Genomic DNA, 22,413 nt, shown 5'->3' with positions numbered 1-22,413 from the left:
AATCAAATATTTTCATTTAAGAAGTTGAGAAGGGGGGCTTAAGTGGAGAGGGGGTGCAGGGATCTCCTGGAGAAGGGGAAATAGATTAAACGGGTGGACTGGGGCAGGAGAGGTTGAGGACAGGATTGATCTGATGTGGGGAGGGAGAAAATTCTGGGAGAAACCACTGGGATAGGGAGGGAGGTGAAAAGTTAGCGCAGTGGAAATTCATCCCGGAACCTGAGAGGAGCCCTATAAAGACTCCCAGAAATGGAGGACGTGGTGCCTGAACAGGCCTTCTGCCGTGACCAGGCAAGGCCTCAAGTAGAAAGGTTCAGACACCAACCCAGCCATGAAACCTCCGACCTTCAGACTGTCCTTCCTGCAGAGACCAGAGCCTGGCATACGGTCCTCAGAGAGACCAGAGAGACTTCATCTAGCCGATGTACAGTAGCAGAGACAAATATTAGACGGCGCTCAGGGCGTCCTGCTGAGGAGCAGAAGGACAGACCAGAAGAACCAGAGGGTCGAGGACACACCACAAGAAGACCCACAGAATAAAGTGGCTAGGACCCATGGGAGCGCTCAGAAATCAGGGAGCCTATAGGTCTGACCTAGGTCCTCTGCATATGCTACGGCTGAGCAGCTTGGCGTTCTTGTGGAAACCCTAACAGTGGAGCAGGGGTTGTCCCTGACTCTCCTGCCTGCCTATGGAACCCTTTTTCTCCTACTGGGTTGCCTTGTCCAGCCTTATGTGAAGGTGTGTGCCTGGAATGTGTTGCTTCCTATGTTTGGTTGATGTCCCGGGGGGCCTGCTCTTCTGAGGGGAATCCAAGAGGGGGATCCAAGAAGAGGGGAGGAGCATGGGTGGGTAGGAAGGGCTGAGAGCCGGGGGGGGGGGGGTGAACTGCGGTTGGGATGTGATACATGAGAGAAGAGTTTTTAAAATTATTTAATATATGTGAGTACACTTTAGCTGTCTTCACACACACCGGAAGAGGGCATCAGATCCCATTACAGATGGCTGTGAGCCACCATGTGGTTGCTGGGATTTGAACTCAGGACCTCTGGAAGAGCAGTCAGTGCTCTTAACTACTGAGCCATCTCTCCAGCCTGAGAAGAATTTTAAAAATTAAAAAATAAAATAAAATAAAAGAGGTTGAGACTAAAACTAAAAGAGAACATAAATTCTAAAATCTAGAATCTGAGGGAAGGGCGTGCCTGGAAGATGGGGAAGCAGGAGGAAGGCGTCACCAGGGTTTTCTTCTGCACAGCGAAAGGCTAGAGACAGCTACTGAAACTCCAGGATCAAAGAGAGAAAAATCAAAACTACAGCAAGCGTCGCGACAAGGATCCAAAGCAAAAAGTTGATTTTTTGATCAACTGATCAGTGTTGGGTTTTCTAATGTGCCAAGATTTTTGTGCCTTGAAGGAAGTATTTATTTAACAATTCTTTATTAAGAAATACCTGTCCATTGAGGTGATAGGTTGTCACCGCAGAGCAGCCAAACAGAACAAAATGACATTGATCCATATTCTATGGACAGAAAGTCCATGGAAGGCCGCAGACAGATCAATAGGCCACTCTTACAGAGAAAGGCGAAATCCTCGGCCAGGACACAAAGCCTGGTCACAGTCCACAGAAGGACTGGGAAAAGAAAATGTGTTGTCAGGAAATCTCTCTTCATGTTAGCACAGGCTAACCAGCAGGGAGGGAGGGAGCTCTAGGCAGGCAGGCAGACTCCAATGCTAACCCAGAGGAGGGCCAGGCAGGCAGACAGACTCCAATGCTAACCCAGAGGAAGACCAGACAGACAGACTCCAATGCTAACCCAGAGGAGGGCCAGGCAGACAGACAGACTCCAATGCTAACCCAGAGGAAGACCAGACAGACAGACAGACTCCAATGCTAACCCAGAGGAGGGCCAGGCTGGCAGACTCCAATGCTAATTCAGAGGAGGACCAGGCAGACAGACAGACTCTAATGCTAACCCAGAGGAGGACCAGGCAGACAGACTCCAATGCTAACCCAGAGGAGGGCCAGGCTGGCGCCAGGACCAGGAAACGGAGACCAATGGAAAGGAGCCTGAGGACTCGACCTCTATTCACAATACGCTGTTTCTACAAAACCAGGCAACTCCAATAAAACTTTCATATAAAGACAATGTAATAATTCATGGAGATACTTGCTAAATATTATAGTAAATGTCGATACATGATCCACGTTTGTGAGTGACCGCAACACTGGATTTTGCTTTTGTTACTTCTGTTAAGCAAATAAAATGAGTTGTTCGTTTTAACATTTTTTGAATTGATCTGGGATGAAATGGACGGAGAAAGTCTAATTTGAAATAAAGTCAAGATTTATTTGGTCAATAAACATTGGCTAAGTAAGAACACCAACACTGGGAAGAACTCCAAGCACCTCACGTGTTACGTCCCTAGAAGTCCCACAAAGACTTCGATATTATTTACAATTTTAACATGACAAAAGCACTGTTGAGCTTTCTGCGGCAGAGCAGTAAAGACCCTGTTCCCTGGTTTGATAGAGATCCTATTTTAAGCTATGTGGTGGTGGCACATGCCTTTAATTCTAGCACTTGGGAGGCAGAGGCAGGCAGATCTCTTAATTCAAACTCAGCCTGGTGCACACAGATGTGATAGTTCCTGGTCAGCCAGAGCTATGTAGAGAGACCCTGTCTCAAAAGCCAAAACAAAACAAGCAAATAAATAAGAAATAAAAATCTTATTTGTATTGAAGCAGAAACACTTGAAATATTAAATTCCCTCCATCCAAGCTATGCCAAAAAGATGTATAGAAGCAAACTTACCCAGAACCATGCATACTGACTTTTACTGCCCCCCAAATCTGAATAATAGTTTCTCTAAAGAAAATACACAATAGTTGGCTTTATGTTTCAGTCATTTCTGGAAACAAATCATGTTGCATGAAAGAGATCTTCACAATACTAAAACGGAATGTTCTGTAACCATGGTAATAAGTAGAGACAAAAATACACTTTGAACATTAATCAATTTGCCAGTTCTGTGAGTTTAGAACCAAGCACTGTGCCTGGGGCTTACTTAACTGCCCCTAAGTGCACTAGCAGAGAGCTGAGCATCGGTAAGTCAGGAATGGACCCACCCTGACTGTGCCACCGACTGCCCCAGCCAAGCTGAGAAGGCAGCTTCTGCTGTTGACGGCTACTTCCGCCCTCTGCAGATACCTAATCCCAGAAATCTTCTCAGGGGGGACCAGAATACCTTAAGTCTGCTTCTTAACTGTGTGGGGCCAGCATCGCATGGCAAGTCAGCAAATAAGCAAGTCTGGGAGTCTCGTTTGCTTTTCGGGTATGGAATGGTGGCCTCCTCGTTTACCAGAAGTCACCCTGCGTCAGGTCTCAGTGGACACTCCACACCGCATTCTTTCATTAATAAAAGATTTTACTAACATTCTCTCGAACTGGGTTTTGCATCCTTCGCACTAATGTGATATATGATACAAAATCCTTTGCCTTACAGATCATGTTCATATTTAAGGCTTCCAAAGCAATAATTACTTCATAAATAATTTAAAAGAATAGACTATATATTTAAATAAAATGGTGACATACCAGGTAGAAATAATTAAGTTCTGTCTGAAGATTAAAAGAATAAATACCTTTCAGTTTTCCACTGCCTCTTGGGCTCACTGGATATCCAAAAATACAGTATATAAAGGTTTACAGATGCTTAAAAGTTTAAGTCATTTCGCCTTATTTCTACCCTGTGACTTACACAAAATAAGTTCTGGATTAGCTAAGACTTACTAAATATGAACAGAAAAAGTTTTAAGATGAAATATAGGCTTGAGAGGTTTGGTTTTTTTTGTTTTCTTTTGTTTTGGAGGATGTTGTTACATGACATTATGTAAAGAATTACTAAGCAAGAATATAGTCATTAATAAATGTGACTTGAGTAAACTGCAAAAGAATGCCATAGAAATCTCTAAAACAGAAAAGCCCTGAGTTAGAAGGCTGATCAAACACTGGAAAAAACAATGTGGAAAACATGGTCACAGGGGAGTACTGTTCTTGAGAACAAGAAGGTCGGGAATGAAAGGGAAAAGTACCCAAGAGGGACACACAAACCCAGGACTGCAGGGCAAGATGAAAGAACGCAAGCAGTCATGACAGGCAGTGAGTGCGGGTCACGTGATGACTTTAGGAACTTATACAAAGATCCACAGGGCCATTTTCACACCGTACAACATTTTTTGAGAATTATGTAGATAGCCTTAGAAACACAAAAACTGTACATACTACAGAATTCAGTGATTCCATTTCTTTGTATAACTCCTAAGATCGTCTTGCACACATATAAAAGGCATCTAGCATGATTGAACCCGAAAAACTCCTTACTGTCCATCAGAATGATTTGATTATACAAGAAATGCTATACAGTTATTCAAATAAAGTCATAAGACATGAATGTATCAATGAGGGAGCTCTACCAATATGAAGCTGAATAAAGAACTCAGACTAGAAGGATGCACATAACATGTCCATCTACTTTAGGAGGGTGCACATAACATGTCCATCTACTTTAGGAGGGTACACAGAACATGTCCATCTACTTCATAAGGATGCACATAACATGTCCGTCTACTTCATAAGGATGCACAGAACATGTCCATCTACTTTAGGAGGGTGCACATAACATGTCCATCTACTTTAGGAGGGTACACAGAACATGTCCATCTACTTCATAAGGATGCACATAACATGTCCATCTACTTCATAAGGATGCACAGAACATGTCCATCTACTTTATAAGGATGCACAGAACATGTCCATCTATTTCATAAGGATGCACAGAACATGTCCATCTATTTCATAAGGATGCACAGAACATGTCCCTCTATTTCATAAGGATGCACATAACATGTCCATCTACTTCATAAGGATGCACATAACATGTCCATCTACTTCAGTCTTCAAACAGAAAATGACACCAGTCTCATAATGGTGATTATGAGGAGGTGGAAAATTAAATAAGAATGGAGCTTGGTTCCATGTTTAAATTTATTTTTTAAAAGAGACGGGGGAATATAACCCAAATACAGCACAAAGCAAAGGTTTGGTGGATCTCAGTAGTGACCACAAGAGTGTCCGTTCTGTTCGGATTACAGGTCTGAAATCCGTCACAGTTAAATTAAAGCATTTTAAAGAAAGCAGTAGAACAGCCAGTTACGATGGTGAAGGTACTCAAAAGACACAAAACATAGCTTAGTCATTTAACCTCACTCGTGACCGAAACCAACCAAAAACTATTCCTAAACACTGATGCCCCTGTTTAGTTTTGTCCTGCCAACTTTTAAACTTATACTAGGTGTGTTCCTTTAATTTGGTAACACGTATCATAAAGAGCAACGTTTAGGGGGCTGGAGAGATGGCTCAGTGGTTAGAGCACTGACTGCTCTTCCAGAGGTTCTGAGTTCAATTCCCAGCAACCACATGGTGGCTCACACCCTATGTAATGGGATCCAATGCCCTCTTCTGGTGTGTCTGAAGACTGCTACAGCATACTCATACAAATAAGTAAATTTTTTTTAAAAAAAGAATAATGTTTAATAAACAAACCCTACATGGCTATAATAACCCATGGCCTTCTTTTGCTGCCTATTCACAGACATAGACTAAATGGTAAGTAATTTCTGAACTCTTTTAATACATTATCTTTCATTTCAAAGAAAGTGCCTAAGCATGTTGCTTTGCTTGTGAATTTTGTTAAAAAAATGATAATTTTAAAATTATTTAGATGTACTTGCCATACCAATTTTAGGATTAAATCAGCCCTAAATTTTATCGACCACAGCATTCTTCATGTAATCAATATAGAAATCAATCAGCTGCCTCCATTAGGATGCTAATGCCCTTCTCTGTTGCTGAGCACTGACTGCATTACTAGAGAGAAACATAATTTACTACTCCTTTGAGGTTAAGTATTGGACGGGAAAAAAAAATTCATCTGCTTTCCAGCAAAATTTCCTTCTAAAGACAGTGCATCACGACACACATTTTAGTGGACAAATGAAACCTCCCCAACAATGCCAAATCCAGAGAGACGAAAGGCTGTAGAACCCTGGTTTTCTTATTTCAAACACCATCTTTTTCAGTAAGTTTTCCAAAGGGCCAAGGCAGCTTTAATTAGCTTATTTGTATGCGGAGAATTTGTATGCGTAGCTCAAGCTATGATTTCCTGAACAGAAAAAAAAAAAAAAAAAAGACAGAAGCTACTATTGTTTGACTCAGTCTTTTCTTACAAGCCAATTTATCCTCTCAGCAAAACAAAAGGAATCAATGGGATACTGGAAAACAGGCTCTCAGTTTCCCTCACTAAAACAGAACCCCTCACTAATGTTTTGCTTTTCAAATATCTTTCCCTGCCTGCTGTAGGTAATGTTTCAAAGACAATGCTGTTTCTAGTTTTGGGGTTTGTTTGTTTTTTCTTAGGAAAAACAGAAATAATTTTATTTTATAAAATGACAACACTCTGTAACAGAAACATACATGTACTTCCAGAATGGAAAAATAAAACCACAAAAAAAAAATTTTAGTATCACATAAGACATTTCCTTTTCAGTTCACTCAACCATTGCCAACAGAATGTTATAGAATAAAAATTGGTAAGATAAGACTGTCATATGTCTACAATATTTAACTTCCTAAACACCATCCTTAGTATGTGTAGTGGGAGCATGAGGGTTCATTCCCACACTCCCAAAGAAGGGGGAAGGGTCAGCCTGGGCTACTGCATGAACTCTCAACTCCCCCCCTAAAAAAAAAAAAAAAACAAACAAAAAACAAAATATAGTAGTAATTACTGGTGAGTGTCCATTGAGGCCTAGGAGTAGCTGTGACCATCCACATCTCTAGCTCTTCACTTGTAATTCACTTAAAAACAAGATACCATAAGAATGTGGATCCCCCAAAAAAGGAATGTGAATTCCCTGTGCCTGTCTCCGCACCAACATGCATGCTCCACCACCAAATCGCATACTCCCGAACAGTTTCTCAGACACGCCCATCAAACACAGGTGCTTGTGCAAGTGTGCAGAGCCTGAGGTTGGTGCTCACCTTGGTGGAGCCCAGCCTCCTCACACCCCACGCTGAGTGAGCGCTCACGTCTTCTGGTGCTCAAAGTTCTTAAGAGCTCACACCTACCCTTTTCATCCCTATCTAACCTTAAAGCCCTGCAGTGGTGCAGAGTGAGCTACTCTGTTTTATAAAGCATTCAAAGCATAACCTTGTTACACTCTTGAGACACACAAAGTGTAAACCTGGCAACTGGTGGTTAGTGAGGATGAATTAGTGTCGTAATATGCAGTGTAGATTTAGACATGTGTCACATGAGTCTGAGGCTCTTGAGCAGTATTTTAAGAAGAGGTGGAGGAAAATGCAAAGATTTCTGTTTAGAAGAATCATAAGGACATCTAAATTAATCCTGTAGAGGGAGGGAAGGTGGAGGCGAGAAAAAGGAAGAAGCAGGAGGGAGGAGGCATGAGGTCATAGCCTGGACCAAAAGGTGACAAAGTAAGTGATAATAGGAATTTTAAAAAAGAAAGAAAGGAGGGGCAGGGAGAGAGGGAAGGAGGGGGAGAGTGGGAGGAGAGAGGGAGGGAGGGAGGGAGAGAAGGAGGGGGAGGGAGAGAAGGAGGCAGGGAGGGAAGGAGGAGGGAGAGAGGCAGAGAAGGAGGCAGGGAGGGAAGGAGGAGGGAGAGAGGCAGAGAAGGGGGCAGGGAGGGAAGGAGGAGGGATAGAGTTGGAGAGAGGGAGGAAGGAAGGAGAACAGGGAAAGAACCTTCCTCAAGGGTTCTTAGCTTGGCAATGGTACTTGGAAATACTCATCAATGAAATTGAAAGTTCTCAATCTCAAAGCTTATCACAGTACCAGTGAACTCATCAACCCCCAGTTCACCATAATATCGTCAAAATTTGCCCTAATCTCGTAAAACTGGAATGAAACCCTATTAATTTAAAAGCATTTTGGAGTCATTGAAGTGCTTCTCATGTAGCAGAAGACCAAGGAGATACAGTCCAGAGCCCCACACTAACGAGCAGACAGAACAATTATTAATAAATCCCATTCAGCATATTTCTCAGCCACCTAACATTAGACATTGTGGGATATAAAACCGGTAAATAAATATGTTTACAATCTAAAGAAACTCACAAGCTTCAGAGGAAGAATAATAGAACTCTGGGAAGAGAGACTAGTTTAAACAACTTATCACCAGATACAGGCTCGTCCAGTAGAAGCTCTTTGTGTGATTTGTTGAGAGTTAATTGTGAGTCAGCAAATGTGATGGAGGCAGGACTGGGTGGGCTGCTGCTGGGGTCAGGAAGGAGAAAGAGGCGGGATAGGGCTGAAAGGAAGAAAACATCAACAGATTTGTAATCTGTCCGGCATTAAGACCACGTGGGGAATCACACAGAAATAGTTTTAAACTTTTTAGCCAACAGCCATACCAATGTCCGTGACATTTGCAGGTGCAAACAAACGTGGGAGTTCATCCTCGTGGGGAATCCAAGATGGTGATTTAAAAAAGCAAACCACAGAATGGAAGTCATCTAACCAAACCTTAATTGATACAAGATATCTACTTCTGTATCTGACCTTCTTCCTTTCTGCTCACAGAAAAGACCAAGACTGAAATCACCGCCTCTGTCACAAACAAGGAAGGATGGGGATAACATATACAGAAGGTGGGAAAGAAACAACAGTGCAAATTTACATACATCCACCATGAAAGTTCCACAAACAGGAAGCAAGGCAGAGAGTCATCCAGCCGCAACACTGCCTTAAAGAGCCTGTGTCACCACACGGGTGGGCACGCAGGTACACACGTACTGTGTGTGCCAGTGCGACATCAAAGAGAAATGTAAGAATCCACCGCACACACACAACCAGTGAGGCTCACCTATTCCTTTGTTCTGTTTTCTTTTTCACTGACTTTTACATCATCCTTTTCCAAAGTCTATAATACTTGCTGCGTTTCAAAACTGACTGACCTGAAAGGTAACTAGATATTAAGAGAGAGAAGCTAAATATTTTCGGATGCAGAGCAGAGCAAGTGCATGTGTGTGCATGCATCGTGTAGTGTGTGTGTATGTGTGTGTGTGTGTCTGTGTGTGTCTCTGTGTGTGTCTATGTGTGTGTGTCTGTGTGTGTGTGTGTGGTTCTGTGTGTCTATGTGTGTGTGTGTGTCTGTGTGTGTACCTCGCTGTGTGTGTAAGGACAGTCGGTAAGAGAGAAGTAAATTTGGTGACATTTTATCATGTGCTCTATCTCAATAGTGTATGTGAATATCCATCACTCATATTTGCAAGTATTTATTATAAACAGTGGTTGTGAAGGCAAGTAGAGGGATAATGGGAACCTCTAACAAAGTAGCAACACGGTGAAATTTTATTCTCATGTTAGAAATTATATTCTTTATTTTAAAAAACTCAGGAATATGGATGGCACAAGGTTGCTTGAATTGGAAGACAGGGACATAACGAGACCCAGTATATTATTACCAGAGTCCAAACAGATGGAACAGATGGGCTGGGGGTAATGACTGAGCAAATAAAATAGCAGGAGCACACACACACACACACACACACACACACACATACATATACACACATACATACATATACACACACATATAAACACATACACACATATACACACATACATATACATACACATACAAACATACACATATACACATATATACATACACACACATATACACACACATACACATATACACACATACATACACACACATATACAGACACATATACACACATACACACATATACATACACACACATACACACACATATACACACACACACTGGAACTATATATACTAAAAGCAGGGGAGAATCCCAGCCCCTTAATGACTTCTGGTTCTGGGTGGAGTGATTGATAGAACAGTAGAAATGGAGGTCTGATGGGGTTAGAACAATGTCTCTTCACTGCACAGATTAATAACCAGATCGTGGCCATCAATAACAGTTCTCCCTTTCACTGGGGTGATGTAGTATAACCTTCCCCTTAGCTCCTGAGAACCCGGAAAGACAACAGTAGTATGTGTACCCTGAGACTCCTGGGCCCCAGCCCGAGGGAGAACAGCCATAATCTGCCCATGTGTTTTCCCCAGAAAGCCCCTTGCCTCATGTCTCAGCTCTCCCAGCCTGGAAGATTTACAGAACTTAATGGACTTTTTCTAAATGCAGAGACTGCTTTACCGGGAGCCTTAAGTGCTAAATGAAAAACCATACAACCTTTCTCTTCTTTTCTAAATCCTGAAGCTTATAGTAACTGAGCTCATTTGTCATGTTTTCACACCCAGGCCCCAGGTATTCTTAAATAACTGAATAAAATGTACCAATACATTCAGCACTAGACATTTGAGCTATGTGGCCTCTTGTGTGAACACATCTATAACTTAACCTGAAACCAAACAAATGTCATGAGTAACATTCCTGATGCACTGTGGGTCTCAAGAGCTTCCTCATTCAGCAGGAAGAGGCATTTCTATGCAGAAAACTGTGTTTTGTAGAAATTTCCATTCAGATATCATAACAGTAATAAGCAATGAGTCTAGGGCTGCTGACAGGGAAAGAAAGCAAGTGGGGTGTTCTTATGAGGGGCAGCAGGCTGGTACAAGACAGGGAGGGAGGGAGGGTGGCGTTCACAGACACCAAGACACTCCCTGATTCTGTTAGTTTATGCAGAGGACAGATGCTAAGAACACAGCACGTGATCAAGGCTGTGACAGTCCCAAGCTTTGATCAGCAGAGAAGGATTTCTGCCATGTTAGTGTGCTGGCTAGTTTTAGGTCAACTTGACGCAAGCAAGGGTCATTTTGGAAAGGAGAACCTCGATTTTTCTCATCTGAGGTTCACCCTGCTCCTAGCCCATCCTCTCTGCTTCCTGGTGTGAAGAAGTGTGAACAGGCTATGTATGCTGCATGCAAAGTCTTGTCACCAGGAACTGGGGACCAGAACAAGCTCTTCCATCCTTCTAGTGTTTCTGTCATGGACTTTGTCATAGCCGCGAGACAAGCAAGTGTACGGGTATCATGCATGGTATTTGGCAAACAGTAGCAACTCAGTAAGTTTGTTTCAAAATAAAATCATGTAGGGCTGGGCATGGAGCTCAGCGTAAAGTAGATGAAGGCTTTGTGTTTGATCTTGGGTTGGGGGGCTGGACAGGTGGTTGGTTGGTTGGTTGGTTGGTTGGTTGGTTGGTTGGTTGGTTGGTTGGTTGATTGGTTGGTTGGTTGGTTGGTTGATTGGTTGGCTGGGATTTTTTTCAGTTTGTTTTTGGGACTTAATGTAGCCCAGGCTATCCTCAAACTCGTCTTCTTCCTTCCTCCACTTTCCAATGCTGTACTTACAGATGTGTGCCTCCAAGCCAGCTTCCACACTGTGTTTGTTTTGTTTTGTTTTTAAGAAGTCTGAGGGAGATGTTGATATGTGTGATGTGGTAGGAAACCTAAACTCCAGCCTTAGACGCAAAGCAGAAATGCTTGTTATATCCCCATATGAATAGCTCGGGCAATCTTGGCACATAAGGATTAAGGATGTTTAAGCATTTGTAAGCATCCCGGCAGGAGCCCTTACATACAGGAGTCACAGGAAGTGAGATGGTCACAGTGAGGGTTCTCCAAGGGACAGGTCTGTCCTCACAACCTTCATGTCTGCCCCCACATCCTCTGATGCTGCGGTTTGATGGGGTCTCAACGCACACTATTGTTTGTCTTCCCATTTCCCTATCTGGGCTTTCAAACGCAAGAATAATATCTGTAAGATAGAGTAGTTGTCAGAACAGAGGCAGCCTTCCCGGAGCCTGGCGCTCTTCACAGCATTAGCTTTTCCATATCCATTAGTTATTCCTGAGAGCAGAAAAGGCGTGAATTTAAAAAGTAAGAAAAATATGCTCCGCTGAATTTAAACATGGTGTTAGTTCAAAAATCTGGCGCACGGCTTGCAGCAAAAAGTGCTGGTTAAATAGCAGATTTAAATCTTTGTGCAGTGAAGTCACTACTTTGACCTGCAAACTGTTTAAAGCCCAAAGCTTAATACACTAAGTATTAAGTTTCACAAAAGCCTTCTTTTGGAATGTCTAATGGCTGGAATTAGCCATTATTTGCCGGAACTGTTTGAGGCTTAGACTCAGGTCTATCAGAACCCGAAGACCAAGCCACCGCCACAACCTATGTTAGGGTCACTGGCGCAGTCTCAGTGACTGTTCTGTGACAGAGTTTTAGCTGCTGCCAGAGTGACAGGTTCGGAGGTATAAGGTGACTTTAACAACTTAGTGCAGAACAGAATCTGCACATGAACCGATCCAGTGTCAGGATATATCAAAGGGGCGTCATATATTGGCAGCCATTGTATAAACAGAATTGGAAAACCAACACTGAAAGAGCTGACCACAGGGCCATGTCCTAAGAAGCTGCTGTTCTGAAGGCTTCTGGGGAACTGCTCACTTTTCTGTCAGGAATTCACATTGGACCCAACACTTCTGCAAAATTAATAGAAAAATTCACATGTTGAGAAAACATAAAATATCATTTGCGTCTAAATAATGTCTTTGTTCTTTTTCCAATGAGACCTTTTAGAAATGGTTAACTACCCAGGGCAGGAATTATCATTAATATTAATATTATTATTATATTTATCATTTTTATTAACTTACATTTCAAATAATATCCCCCTTCCAGGTTTCCCTTCCACAACCCTCCCTTCCCTCTGCCTCTGTGAAGGTGCTCCTCCCACTCCCGCCTCACTGCTCCAAGCATCTCACTGCTCCAAGCATCCCCCTATGCGGGGCATCAGACCTCCACAGAACCAAGGGCCTCCTCCCACTGATGCCAGATCAGTGGTTCTTAACCTGTGGAGTACTGGGAATGTCCTAGAAATTCTCAGTTATTGAACACTAGACAACTGATTATCTCTGAGCCTTCCATTCCTCCTGACAGATCCCTAGACCCTCTGCATGATAAAGAGGTGCAGAAGCAAAACAAACCAAAACCGAGGGCAAGTCACACAGAGGTGTAATCTCAGCAGATGCCAAGAGGTGCCTGCTGACAGGAGCCTGACATAGCTGCCTCCTGAGAGGCTCTGCCAGAGCACGACAAATACAGAGGCTGATGCTCACAGCCAACCATTGGACTGAGCACAGGGTCCCCAATGGAGGAGTTAGAGAAAGGACTGAAGGAGCTGAAGACATTTGCAACCCATAGGAAGAGCAATACCAACCAACCAGACCCCCAAGAGCTCCCAGAGACTCAACTACCAACCACATGGAGCACACATGGAAGGACCCATGGCTCCAGCCGCATATGCAGCAGAGGATGGCCTTGTCAGACATCAATGGGAGGAGAGGCGTTTGGTCCTGGGAAGGCTTGATGCCCCAGTGTAGGGGATGCCAGGGTGGGGGAGGTGGGAGTGGGTGGGTGGGTGGGTGGGTGGGGGAGCACCTCATAGAAGCAGGGGGAGGGAGGACAGAATAGGGGGGTTCTAGAGGGAAAACCGGGAAAGGGGATAACATCTGAAATGTAAATAAATAAAATATCCAATAAAAAAAAGGGGGGGCTCTGAATTCTTCCCATACACAAGGAAGAAAAAAGATCTATCGTGGAGAGTGCTTTTCTACTTGGGGCCACCTAAGTCACAGAAAGGTCACAATGCATTGGATGACCGCTCTATGACTTCTCTGTGTTCACCTCCTACATCAGTTTACATCCCTCACTGGATAAGGTTCTTAAGTCACAAGACTGCATGAAATGCTTTAGTATTGAAACAATTTTAAAACCCACATTATTTCGATTCATAAATCGGAACCAGGTGTTAATGAGTGTTTCAAATTACAGCAAAAGCTCACTTTCTCATCTTTGCTCAGAATTAGATTAGATTATCACTAATTATTTTTATTGTTTTATTGGCTGTGGTAAGCACCAGGTGATACAATTTCTCCAAGGGACCCATCTCAGTTCATATTATTCACTTTTCAAACGTCTCCAGAAAAATCTCTTAAGATATCTCCAGTCTAGTCCCGGAGACCCTGATTCTCAGAACACTTCTAAGATCCAGACCCAGGTATAAGTGACAGCAGAAACATCCTGGATTCTTTTAGTTATGTATTTTTAATTCTTTATATTGCTTCACTGTAAAACACATTTTTAAAGATTATTTATCTCATACATTACTGTAGTTTTCTCACATGCAATTATAACAAAAGCAGAACACCAATTAATACAAAGAAACGCTGAGCCAGACATACTAGTTTATTCCCATAATCCCAGCTACTGGGGAGGCTAAAACAGGAAGGTTACAAGGTCAGGACCAGCCACCACGACTTAGTAGTAGCCTATCTCTAACTAAACTAAAGGCTAGTATAGTTGATGCACTGGACTAGAAGGCTCAATCCTTTGTAACACAAATGAAAGAAGGAAGGAACAGTAAGGGAGGGAAGAGGAAGTCAGTGGGAAGAGAAAGTTAAATAAACCTTAGCTTAGCTTTTCTGCTAAACTTCCAGAATCCAACAGCACAAATATATTATAAAATATAATTTGGGGCCAGGTATAGTAGTACAAGCCTTTAATCCCAGCACTGAGAAGGCTGAAGAAGATGACTGCATTTGAGACCATCCAGTTCCAGGCTAGAAAGGTCTACGTAGTGAGACCCTGTCAGAAAACAAACAAAACACAGAGGACCAGGCAAAATGACAATGCCTTTCATTCTAACAGTTAGGAGGTCGAGGCCAGCCTGCTCTACAGAGTGAGTCTCAGGACAGCCAGGGCTACACAGCCATGTCTCAACAAACAAATTAACTAATTTTTTTTAAAAAAATGTTAAAAGCAGAGGATAAAATATAATTTGAGTAGTACTTAATTTAGGGGGCAAAGTTGTCTTTAACTGCATTATAACCTTGGAGACACACATTCATCTAAATAAACATATTTTTTACTTCGGGGACATATTTAATTAGCCATATTTTTATTTCACGGCATGTGCTTTACCGTTAACCCATATCCAGTGTGTTTTGCTTATTTAAGTGGCTGAATGCACTTAAATCATATTTGGTGCCTTTCTTTTACTTGGTGTCTATTTCACGGTTACAGTAAACGGGCACTCATTTGGTTACCCTGCCAACCCTGCCTTGGTCACCCAGACAGTCACAAACCAATCCTATTGGTGCAAATGTGACGAAAACGGAGCATTTGTTTATTATTTTGAGGAGAAATAACCCATCTAACCACACTGAGCCACATTCAGATAAGTTAATTTGGATTGTTTCCCAAGAAACAAGGGAGCAGGCAGAAGTAGCGTGCGTCACAACATCCAGCGTATCTGCGTTCTCTGGTTGACTTCTGAGTACAATCAGCACAGTAGGGAAAATAAATTTTCTAATATATCTCCTTAATAGTCTATTATGCCTTGTTATGTAATAATCTATTGTATCTAATTAATAATCGGCAGTCTGTTTACCCTCTGACTTGTTGCTGTCATCTTTCTAATTACAAAACAGAAGGACAAACAAGCGCAGGAACAGATCTGTCTGCTGGAATAGTGCCATGAAAGGCTGAACCATGGACTACTTCATGTTTCACCTAGAGCAGGTGCCTCAGGTATAAGCCAGGCCTTCATACGCTGAGCCCTAGGATGAAGCCTATACACTATATACAGTCTACATGTCTAAAGGCTCCCAGCTGGCCAAGTGATCACTAGCTTTTTGGTCCACAGACAGGAATGATAATTGAATTGGCCTAGTAAGCACTCTAAATTTCAGCCAGACAAATGAATTTAAAATATATCTATTAAGCCATGGGTAGTGGTGCATGCCTATAATCCCAGCACTCGAGAGACTGAAAAAGAAAAATCATACATCCAAAGCCAGCCTGAGCTACATAAAGAGATACAATTTTTAAAAAGAAAAAATAAAGTAAATAAAATATGTAATTTATAAACATTTTTTACTGAAGTCTAAAACTGTAGTACAATAGACCTTGCTACTGACAAACTTTTATTTTAATTTTAAATGATTCCCTCAAGGATGGTAAAACACAGAAATTGACTGTGGGGAGTGGAGGTCGGCATGCTAAAAAGAAACTGAAATGTCATTTATAAATAAAATTTATTTCAGATCTGTGTAAAATGTAAAACCTTAACATAGAGTACTGGCTTCAGGGACTCAAGATGGTGAGAGGCATCATGTGTTACTGAGGCCAGAGGCCAGCTTTGGTTCATTAGGTACTGTGGCGAGTTTGATGTGCTGGAAATGACAGAAGGTGACTGCCACTTCTCAGCATTTACTGCCCTCCAGCAAAAGCATTGGGAATCCTTCACCCGCTTTATGCGCGAGTGAATGTGCTTATATTCTCAAGCACCATCAAGCAAACTTAAGAATGTAGCCCAATAATAATATGGACAGCCATAAAAAGCATTTAATTTGCACAGAGATCTTTTGCCTTGGACATATAGACGATATGTTCTCTAAAGCCAATTCAAAAGGCATCCCAGTGTGGAATCTTTTGTTTTGTTTTGGTTTCAGTTCTAGGCTTCTGAAACAAGGTCCCCCTGTGTAGCCCTTTGTAGACCAGGCTGGCCTCAAACTCACAGAGATCCTTCTGCCTTTGCTTCCAACTGGGATTAACAGTGTTCATCTTCACCAGCCAGCCCCAAACAGCAGCTGTGTGCCTAGTTTATGTTTCATTCAGACACTTAAATGCAGAGCTTTTGTAGCTTTAGAATCTCTTAAGTAAGTGTTCCCAAATACATGTACTATCACTTGTGGATGAAAAATACTGTGATCATTTTCTAGCTAAGGCAATTTGGATAGAAGAAAACTAAACAGCACGCTAGGCCAAGCAAATGAACAACAATCGTACTGTGGCTGACCCAGAGAGACAGAACTTTGAAAGAGGATCAAGTTCAATATTTATATTCTTGAGGGAAGAGTTTTGTTTCAGAACAAAAAAATATTTGTACAGTTTCTGATGAGTCATGTAAAGAACATTGCAAAAAAAAAAAAAAAAAATCCACCACAAAACCAACTGGACTCCAACTCAACACAATGACATGTGTTTCTCAACCTGTAATCAGCATCCACTAAATGTTCCTTTGGTTATTAAAATCCTGGAAGGAAATCAGAATTACCCGTCTGGGAATCTAGCCTTTACAGAACGGGTGCTTCTAAATGAAACCATCTCTGATCTTACTTTTTCCTACTGAGTTTTCAGATCCCTGGATTACAGAAAGTAAAACAGACACGTTTTCACAGATGGCAGATCTAAGTAGGAGGGCAAATGATGACCAGTGGGGACAAAGCAAACCAAGTGTAGCAGATGGGAAGAGGGTTACAATGTTGCATCATATGCTTGCTAAGAGCACATGTTAGTAACTACAAGGTGAAGGCATAACTCCCTTGACTAGAGTTAACGACTTCATTATGTGTGTCAGAACATCAGAGCACGTTAGGCAGGTGCTGTATGCTCTTCACACAAATACAATTTCAAGTCAAGTTAAGAAACAGTGTGACTAATTCTGCAATTTAACTAATCGTTAGATTAAGTGAGATAGTCCCCAGCCACACAGAATAGTGGGTAATATCTAAATACCAAAGAACTGACCCAGCAATTCCAGTCCTAGGCGTTTACGGACGATACATAGAAAACACGCTCATCTGAAGACTACAGGATATAGCAGCTTCAGTCTAGACTAAATCATTATAACAAAAGAAGCAACGAGCCAAACTCTCAATTCCCAAAATGGAATACTACTCCTCAATAAAGAGAAGTAAACACTAAGGTTCTGGAAAATTGACGAAGTCAATAAAGAACATCCCAAAGTGACAGGAGCTAAACACAAAAGGTGAAGCGGCAGGTGATCTGTACCTGGAGTTCTGTAAAACCATGAAGGCAGCGCAGAACTCTGGGTGAAGAACGGGGACAGCTCAGGAAGGAGGCGATGGAGAACGTCCCACCGTGATGTAGACACTGCATGTCCACTGGTTAGATGCAAATACCTATCTATGAAAAGAGTGCGGTAACGTGTCCATGGTAACGTGTCCATTTGCATATCTTTACCTGTCACCACAAAAAAAAAGAACTGAAAAGGAAGATCCATGTATTAGGAATGGTGAAATGTGTTGGTGAAGCAATATTGGCAGAATTTTGAAACTAAGTGGCTGGTACAATGTATCATGCTGTCTGATGTGTGTGTGTGTGTGTGTGTGTGTGTGTGTGTGTATAATTTTCCAAAATATATATATCACCAAAATACATGATTAAAGTTTTTCAGACCATGAAAATTATGCTTCTCAGGACCCTTTGTGCTTTCCTGGGGAATTTAACACCTCTCATTTTCTCCGCTCCCCTTGCCTCCACTCCACATGTCTCCTACCTAACGGGCCACGAGAGTGAATATGATACGGCTGCTTCAGCTACCACCAGCTCCCAAATTAATTCTTTGCTAGTCTCGCAGTAGCGATTCCCAGCCAGCACTGGGCGCAGATGGGGAAAGCAGGACTTCTGCACATGCTGGAGGGAACAAAGGAACCTGACAGATCCCAAACCTGGCCTTCCTTTCTGATCACTGTCTAAAGACAATATTCCATAAGTTAGTGAGAATGTAGAACCATACTTTTTAAATCCCGATTTTTTGACATAATACTTTTTTTAAAAGTCTTTCTTATTTCTCAACAACACAGGGAGATTTTCGGAAGAGCGAAATGTGGAGAATAAGGACAAAGGTCGATGGTCATATCTTTGCTAAGATATCACCCAGTGTGTCTTAGTTATCGAGATTTTGCCTGATTTAAAAAAAAAAAAAAATCAGTTTTCACATTTCATGCCCAGGGCACGAGAAATGCCGCACAGAGGCAGGGGACAAATCAGGCTCAGCCACAAGTCTTTAAAGGTGTGATACGTTAATACGACCTAGGTCAGCAGAGGATCGTAAGCACACTTAGGTTAGGAATCTTCTCAGCACAGCCTAGGAATTGCCTCAGTATCAGTACCAATTGGTTCTGTGTGGACAGCCTAAAGCAAACACCGAAACTAGCTCACATGAAGGAGTCAAGATCACACACTTTACCATCTATACTTACAAATCGCTTCATATAGCGTTTACCGTTATACAAATTCTAGGGAAGAACTTTCCGGGATGGTAACTATGAGTGTTCCCTGATGCAGCACAATCGTGCTCTCCCAAGGGACAGAAGCGCAGCAGTGAGTGCAGCAAAGTGTGTGTGAGGAGGGCCTGTGGCGTGGCTCAGCAGATCAAGGGCTTGCCACCAAGCCCGATGACCTGAGTTCAATACCCAGGGCCTGTGTGTGAGGAGAACCAGTTCCTGCAAGTTGTCCCTCACCTCCCCAGGCATTCGTTCTGTGGCGCCTACACCCCCACACCCATACATGCAGACACAAAAACAAATTAATAAATGGAATACTTTAAAAGGCGTGAGGGGGATGGCAGGTGAGGGGTTGCGGTGGGGATAAGCCAGGGCTGTAGGTCAGGTGTCCGAACGCATCCTCAGCCGCGTCTGAACGCTATACAGAGAAAGCAGGAAGTACAGAAGTCTGGCAACTGAACCCATTTCCAATGAACAAAGCTTTTGGGCATCGTGGTTTCCATAGGGGCCAGGGGTTTTTATAGAAATGCCTGTCACATTTGTAAGAAACAAAGATCACAGTGAGTGCACCGGCATCTTAACTTCACCTGTGTGGGGGCTGTATCCCTGTGTAACACACCATCCCAATAACTGGCCGCCATCTACTGAGCTGTTCTCCATCGCCACTGGGCTGGGGGCTAGAGCGTTTGTATCCTTCAGACCTCAGTGTGGACCGCGAACGGCAAATCCTTTACCCCAATTAACCTCAGCTAAACAGGCATTGATAGCTTCCCAAGTAACCAATCCCTTTTCCAATATCCCTCACAAACACAGAAAGGAAGAAGTTTCATTCCAAATACAGAAAGTTTCAAACTGCACTTATTATGAACTGTCCATGAGAACACATTATACCATGGTAACCAAACCCATCTCACTCCTGTAAGACAAAAATATCAGCAACCGTGAAACTCGCCAACGCTCTCCCAGAATCCTCTCACACTGATAGGAATCACTGTTGTTATGGAAACACAACCTCCAGCTCTCACGGAGCCCCCTGCACTCCACAGCACCAACACTTTCAGGTACTAGGAACCGAGTAAGAACCAAATGCACTGCGTAACCTTTCCACTGCAACCACCTGAGTGTTGTTAATCGGTTTAAGGGGGTGTCAGAAACACGCGCTTTCTCCTGTGCACTGCGGTGATTTCATCCCATGCTCACAGTACTCCAAGAAACTGAATCATCCGGGCTGCGTCATGAATCACAGCTGGCGAGCCTCCGAACTGCTCTCTGATGAGCAAGCAAGATAAACTAAGACGCTGATTCCACTCCGAAGAATTTCATTTTTAGCATCTTCTATAATGTTACTAGGCAGATTTTAAGACAAAAACATCAGTGTTATAACACTTACCTTGGGTTTGTGAAATATCAACCCGATACCCAGAAAATTGGTGGGTATTATTATTATTATTATTATTATTATTATTATTATTATTATTATTATTATTATTATTATTATTATTATTATTATTATTATTATTATTCCCCTTTCTTTCCAAAATCCCAGGCGGAATCTAGTGTAGAAGGTAACTAACTGGGTTGGGAGCTGGGTAAACGCTTTTTAAATGCCCAGGTCTTTGCTCACCGGAGAGTTTTAACTGAGGGAGGGTAAACAGAAAATAGAGGGTCATATATACTGCATCCACATTTCATCACTCCTACCACAAGAGATGGCTCATTTAAGTTCCACTACAAGGAGATTCCCCTCAGGGGGAGGGGCTGGCTTTGCTACCCACGCATCCCTCCAAGCTACCTGTCCCCTCCCCCTCCCTTCAACTACAAACTCTTTCACTGTTTTCTTTCATCTTATTGTACCAAGTGCTTTTTTTTTCCTGTCTTTTTGCAAGCCGCCTTAAGCCTTTCCTGGGGTAAGAAGAAAAATATAAAGAAACGGAGACCCACTGCTCCCCCCCACCCCGCCACCCCGGTTCTAAATTTAAATACAGCAGGCAGGGAGAAACAGTGCAAACGCTGGTGTACATAGCAAGACAGCTCAGTGTCTAGGAGAGGAAAGAGAATGCGAAAGGGATGTGTGTGTGTGTGTGTGTGTGTGTGTGTGTGTGTGTGTGTGTGCTGAAAGAAGAGAGGGAAAATAAAAAGATTAGTGGAAGCAGGCACCCACCTTGTCCCTCCCTCCCTTCTGAAGCCCACTGCAGTGTTCTGCGGGGAAGATTTCCCACCGAGCAAAGAGCCAAAGGCCGAACGCGCAACCTGGGAAGACGCCTAGGGATCGGGACCAGCAAGGATAGGCTGAGCGGAGACAGGAACGGGGCGAAGAATCCCGGGGAGCCGGACGCGATCGCCCGCAAAAGCCGGGCTGGGCTGCGACCTACCTGGGACCGCCGACGCAGAGGATGCTCCAGGCACCTCCGGCCTCTCCTCCTCCGCCTCCTCCCGCTGCTTCTGCTCCTGCTGCTTCTGCTGCTGCTGCTGGATGAGGCTGAGGTCGGAGCGGCTGAGCTCGGCTCGAGCGGCCGCGGGGACCAGCCGCGCCTTCAGCAGCACCGCGGCCAGGCCGAGGAGCAGGGCGCAGGGCAGGCGCCGGCAGAGCCTGGCCATGGCGAAGAGCCAGGGAACCACCGAGGCATATTGCGGGGCTGCGGGCGGCGGCGGGCGCCAGGGCTGCGGAACCCGGCCGCGCCCGCTCGCTCGCTCCCCCTCGCGCCGTCTGCGGAGCACAGCCTCCGCGGGAGGAGGAGGAGCAGGCCGGCAGGAGGACGGCGAGCGGCTTTCGCATCGTCGCCCACGTGACCGCCGGGAGGGGCGCGCGGGGCGGGTGGGGGGGGGGCTGGCTACCCCGCAAGTGCTCCGCAAGGTGATGCTGGTGCCCAGGAGTTTAGAGACTAGCAGGAAAGAGTTTCTGATCCTTAACCTTTACCCAGGCAGCAGGAAAATGTACCAAGTGGGATAAAATTTCTCCCACTTAACCCCGCGGTAGAAAAATGGCACATCGATCACCTTCTAAAGCAATGAGACATCGGTGGTTCAAAAGCCAGGCACCTTTAACGGAATACTCTCTACCGTCCCATGGCCCGCTTACAAGATAAACTGATATTCTCCAGACTTTTTCTGCTTGAATGAGGATTTCTTTTCTTCATCATAAATTATTCCTAATTACACCTTCTCTATTTGTAACCAATGCTTTTCATGTGTTCGAAGTTTTTTATTTGTTTGTTTTGTTTTGTTTAACATCTCACACCTTTAATTTTAGCA

At 43.4% G+C, this 22,413-nt stretch overlaps 1 protein-coding gene across 1 annotated transcript in view; it reads right to left on the bottom strand.

Moving 5' to 3' along the window:
* FAM171B (family with sequence similarity 171 member B) overlaps positions 1 to 21,759 on the bottom strand; it is a gene marked incomplete at its 5' end in the record, with an annotated part of 61,107 nt that extends 39,348 nt beyond the window's left edge. The window contains one exon of the mRNA XM_080927227.1: positions 21,534 to 21,759. Coding sequence (XP_080783353.1) covers positions 21,534 to 21,759 — 226 coding nt within the window. The remainder of the gene's footprint in view (positions 1 to 21,533) is intronic.
* Between the last annotated feature and the right edge of the window lie 654 nt (positions 21,760 to 22,413).

This window comes from Micromys minutus (assembly GCF_963924665.1).
Source record: "Micromys minutus genome assembly, chromosome: 13".
Lineage (NCBI taxonomy): Eukaryota > Metazoa > Chordata > Mammalia > Rodentia > Muridae > Micromys > Micromys minutus.
Note: the sequence above shows the minus strand (reverse complement) of the source record. Positions and strands in the feature narration are given on the sequence as shown.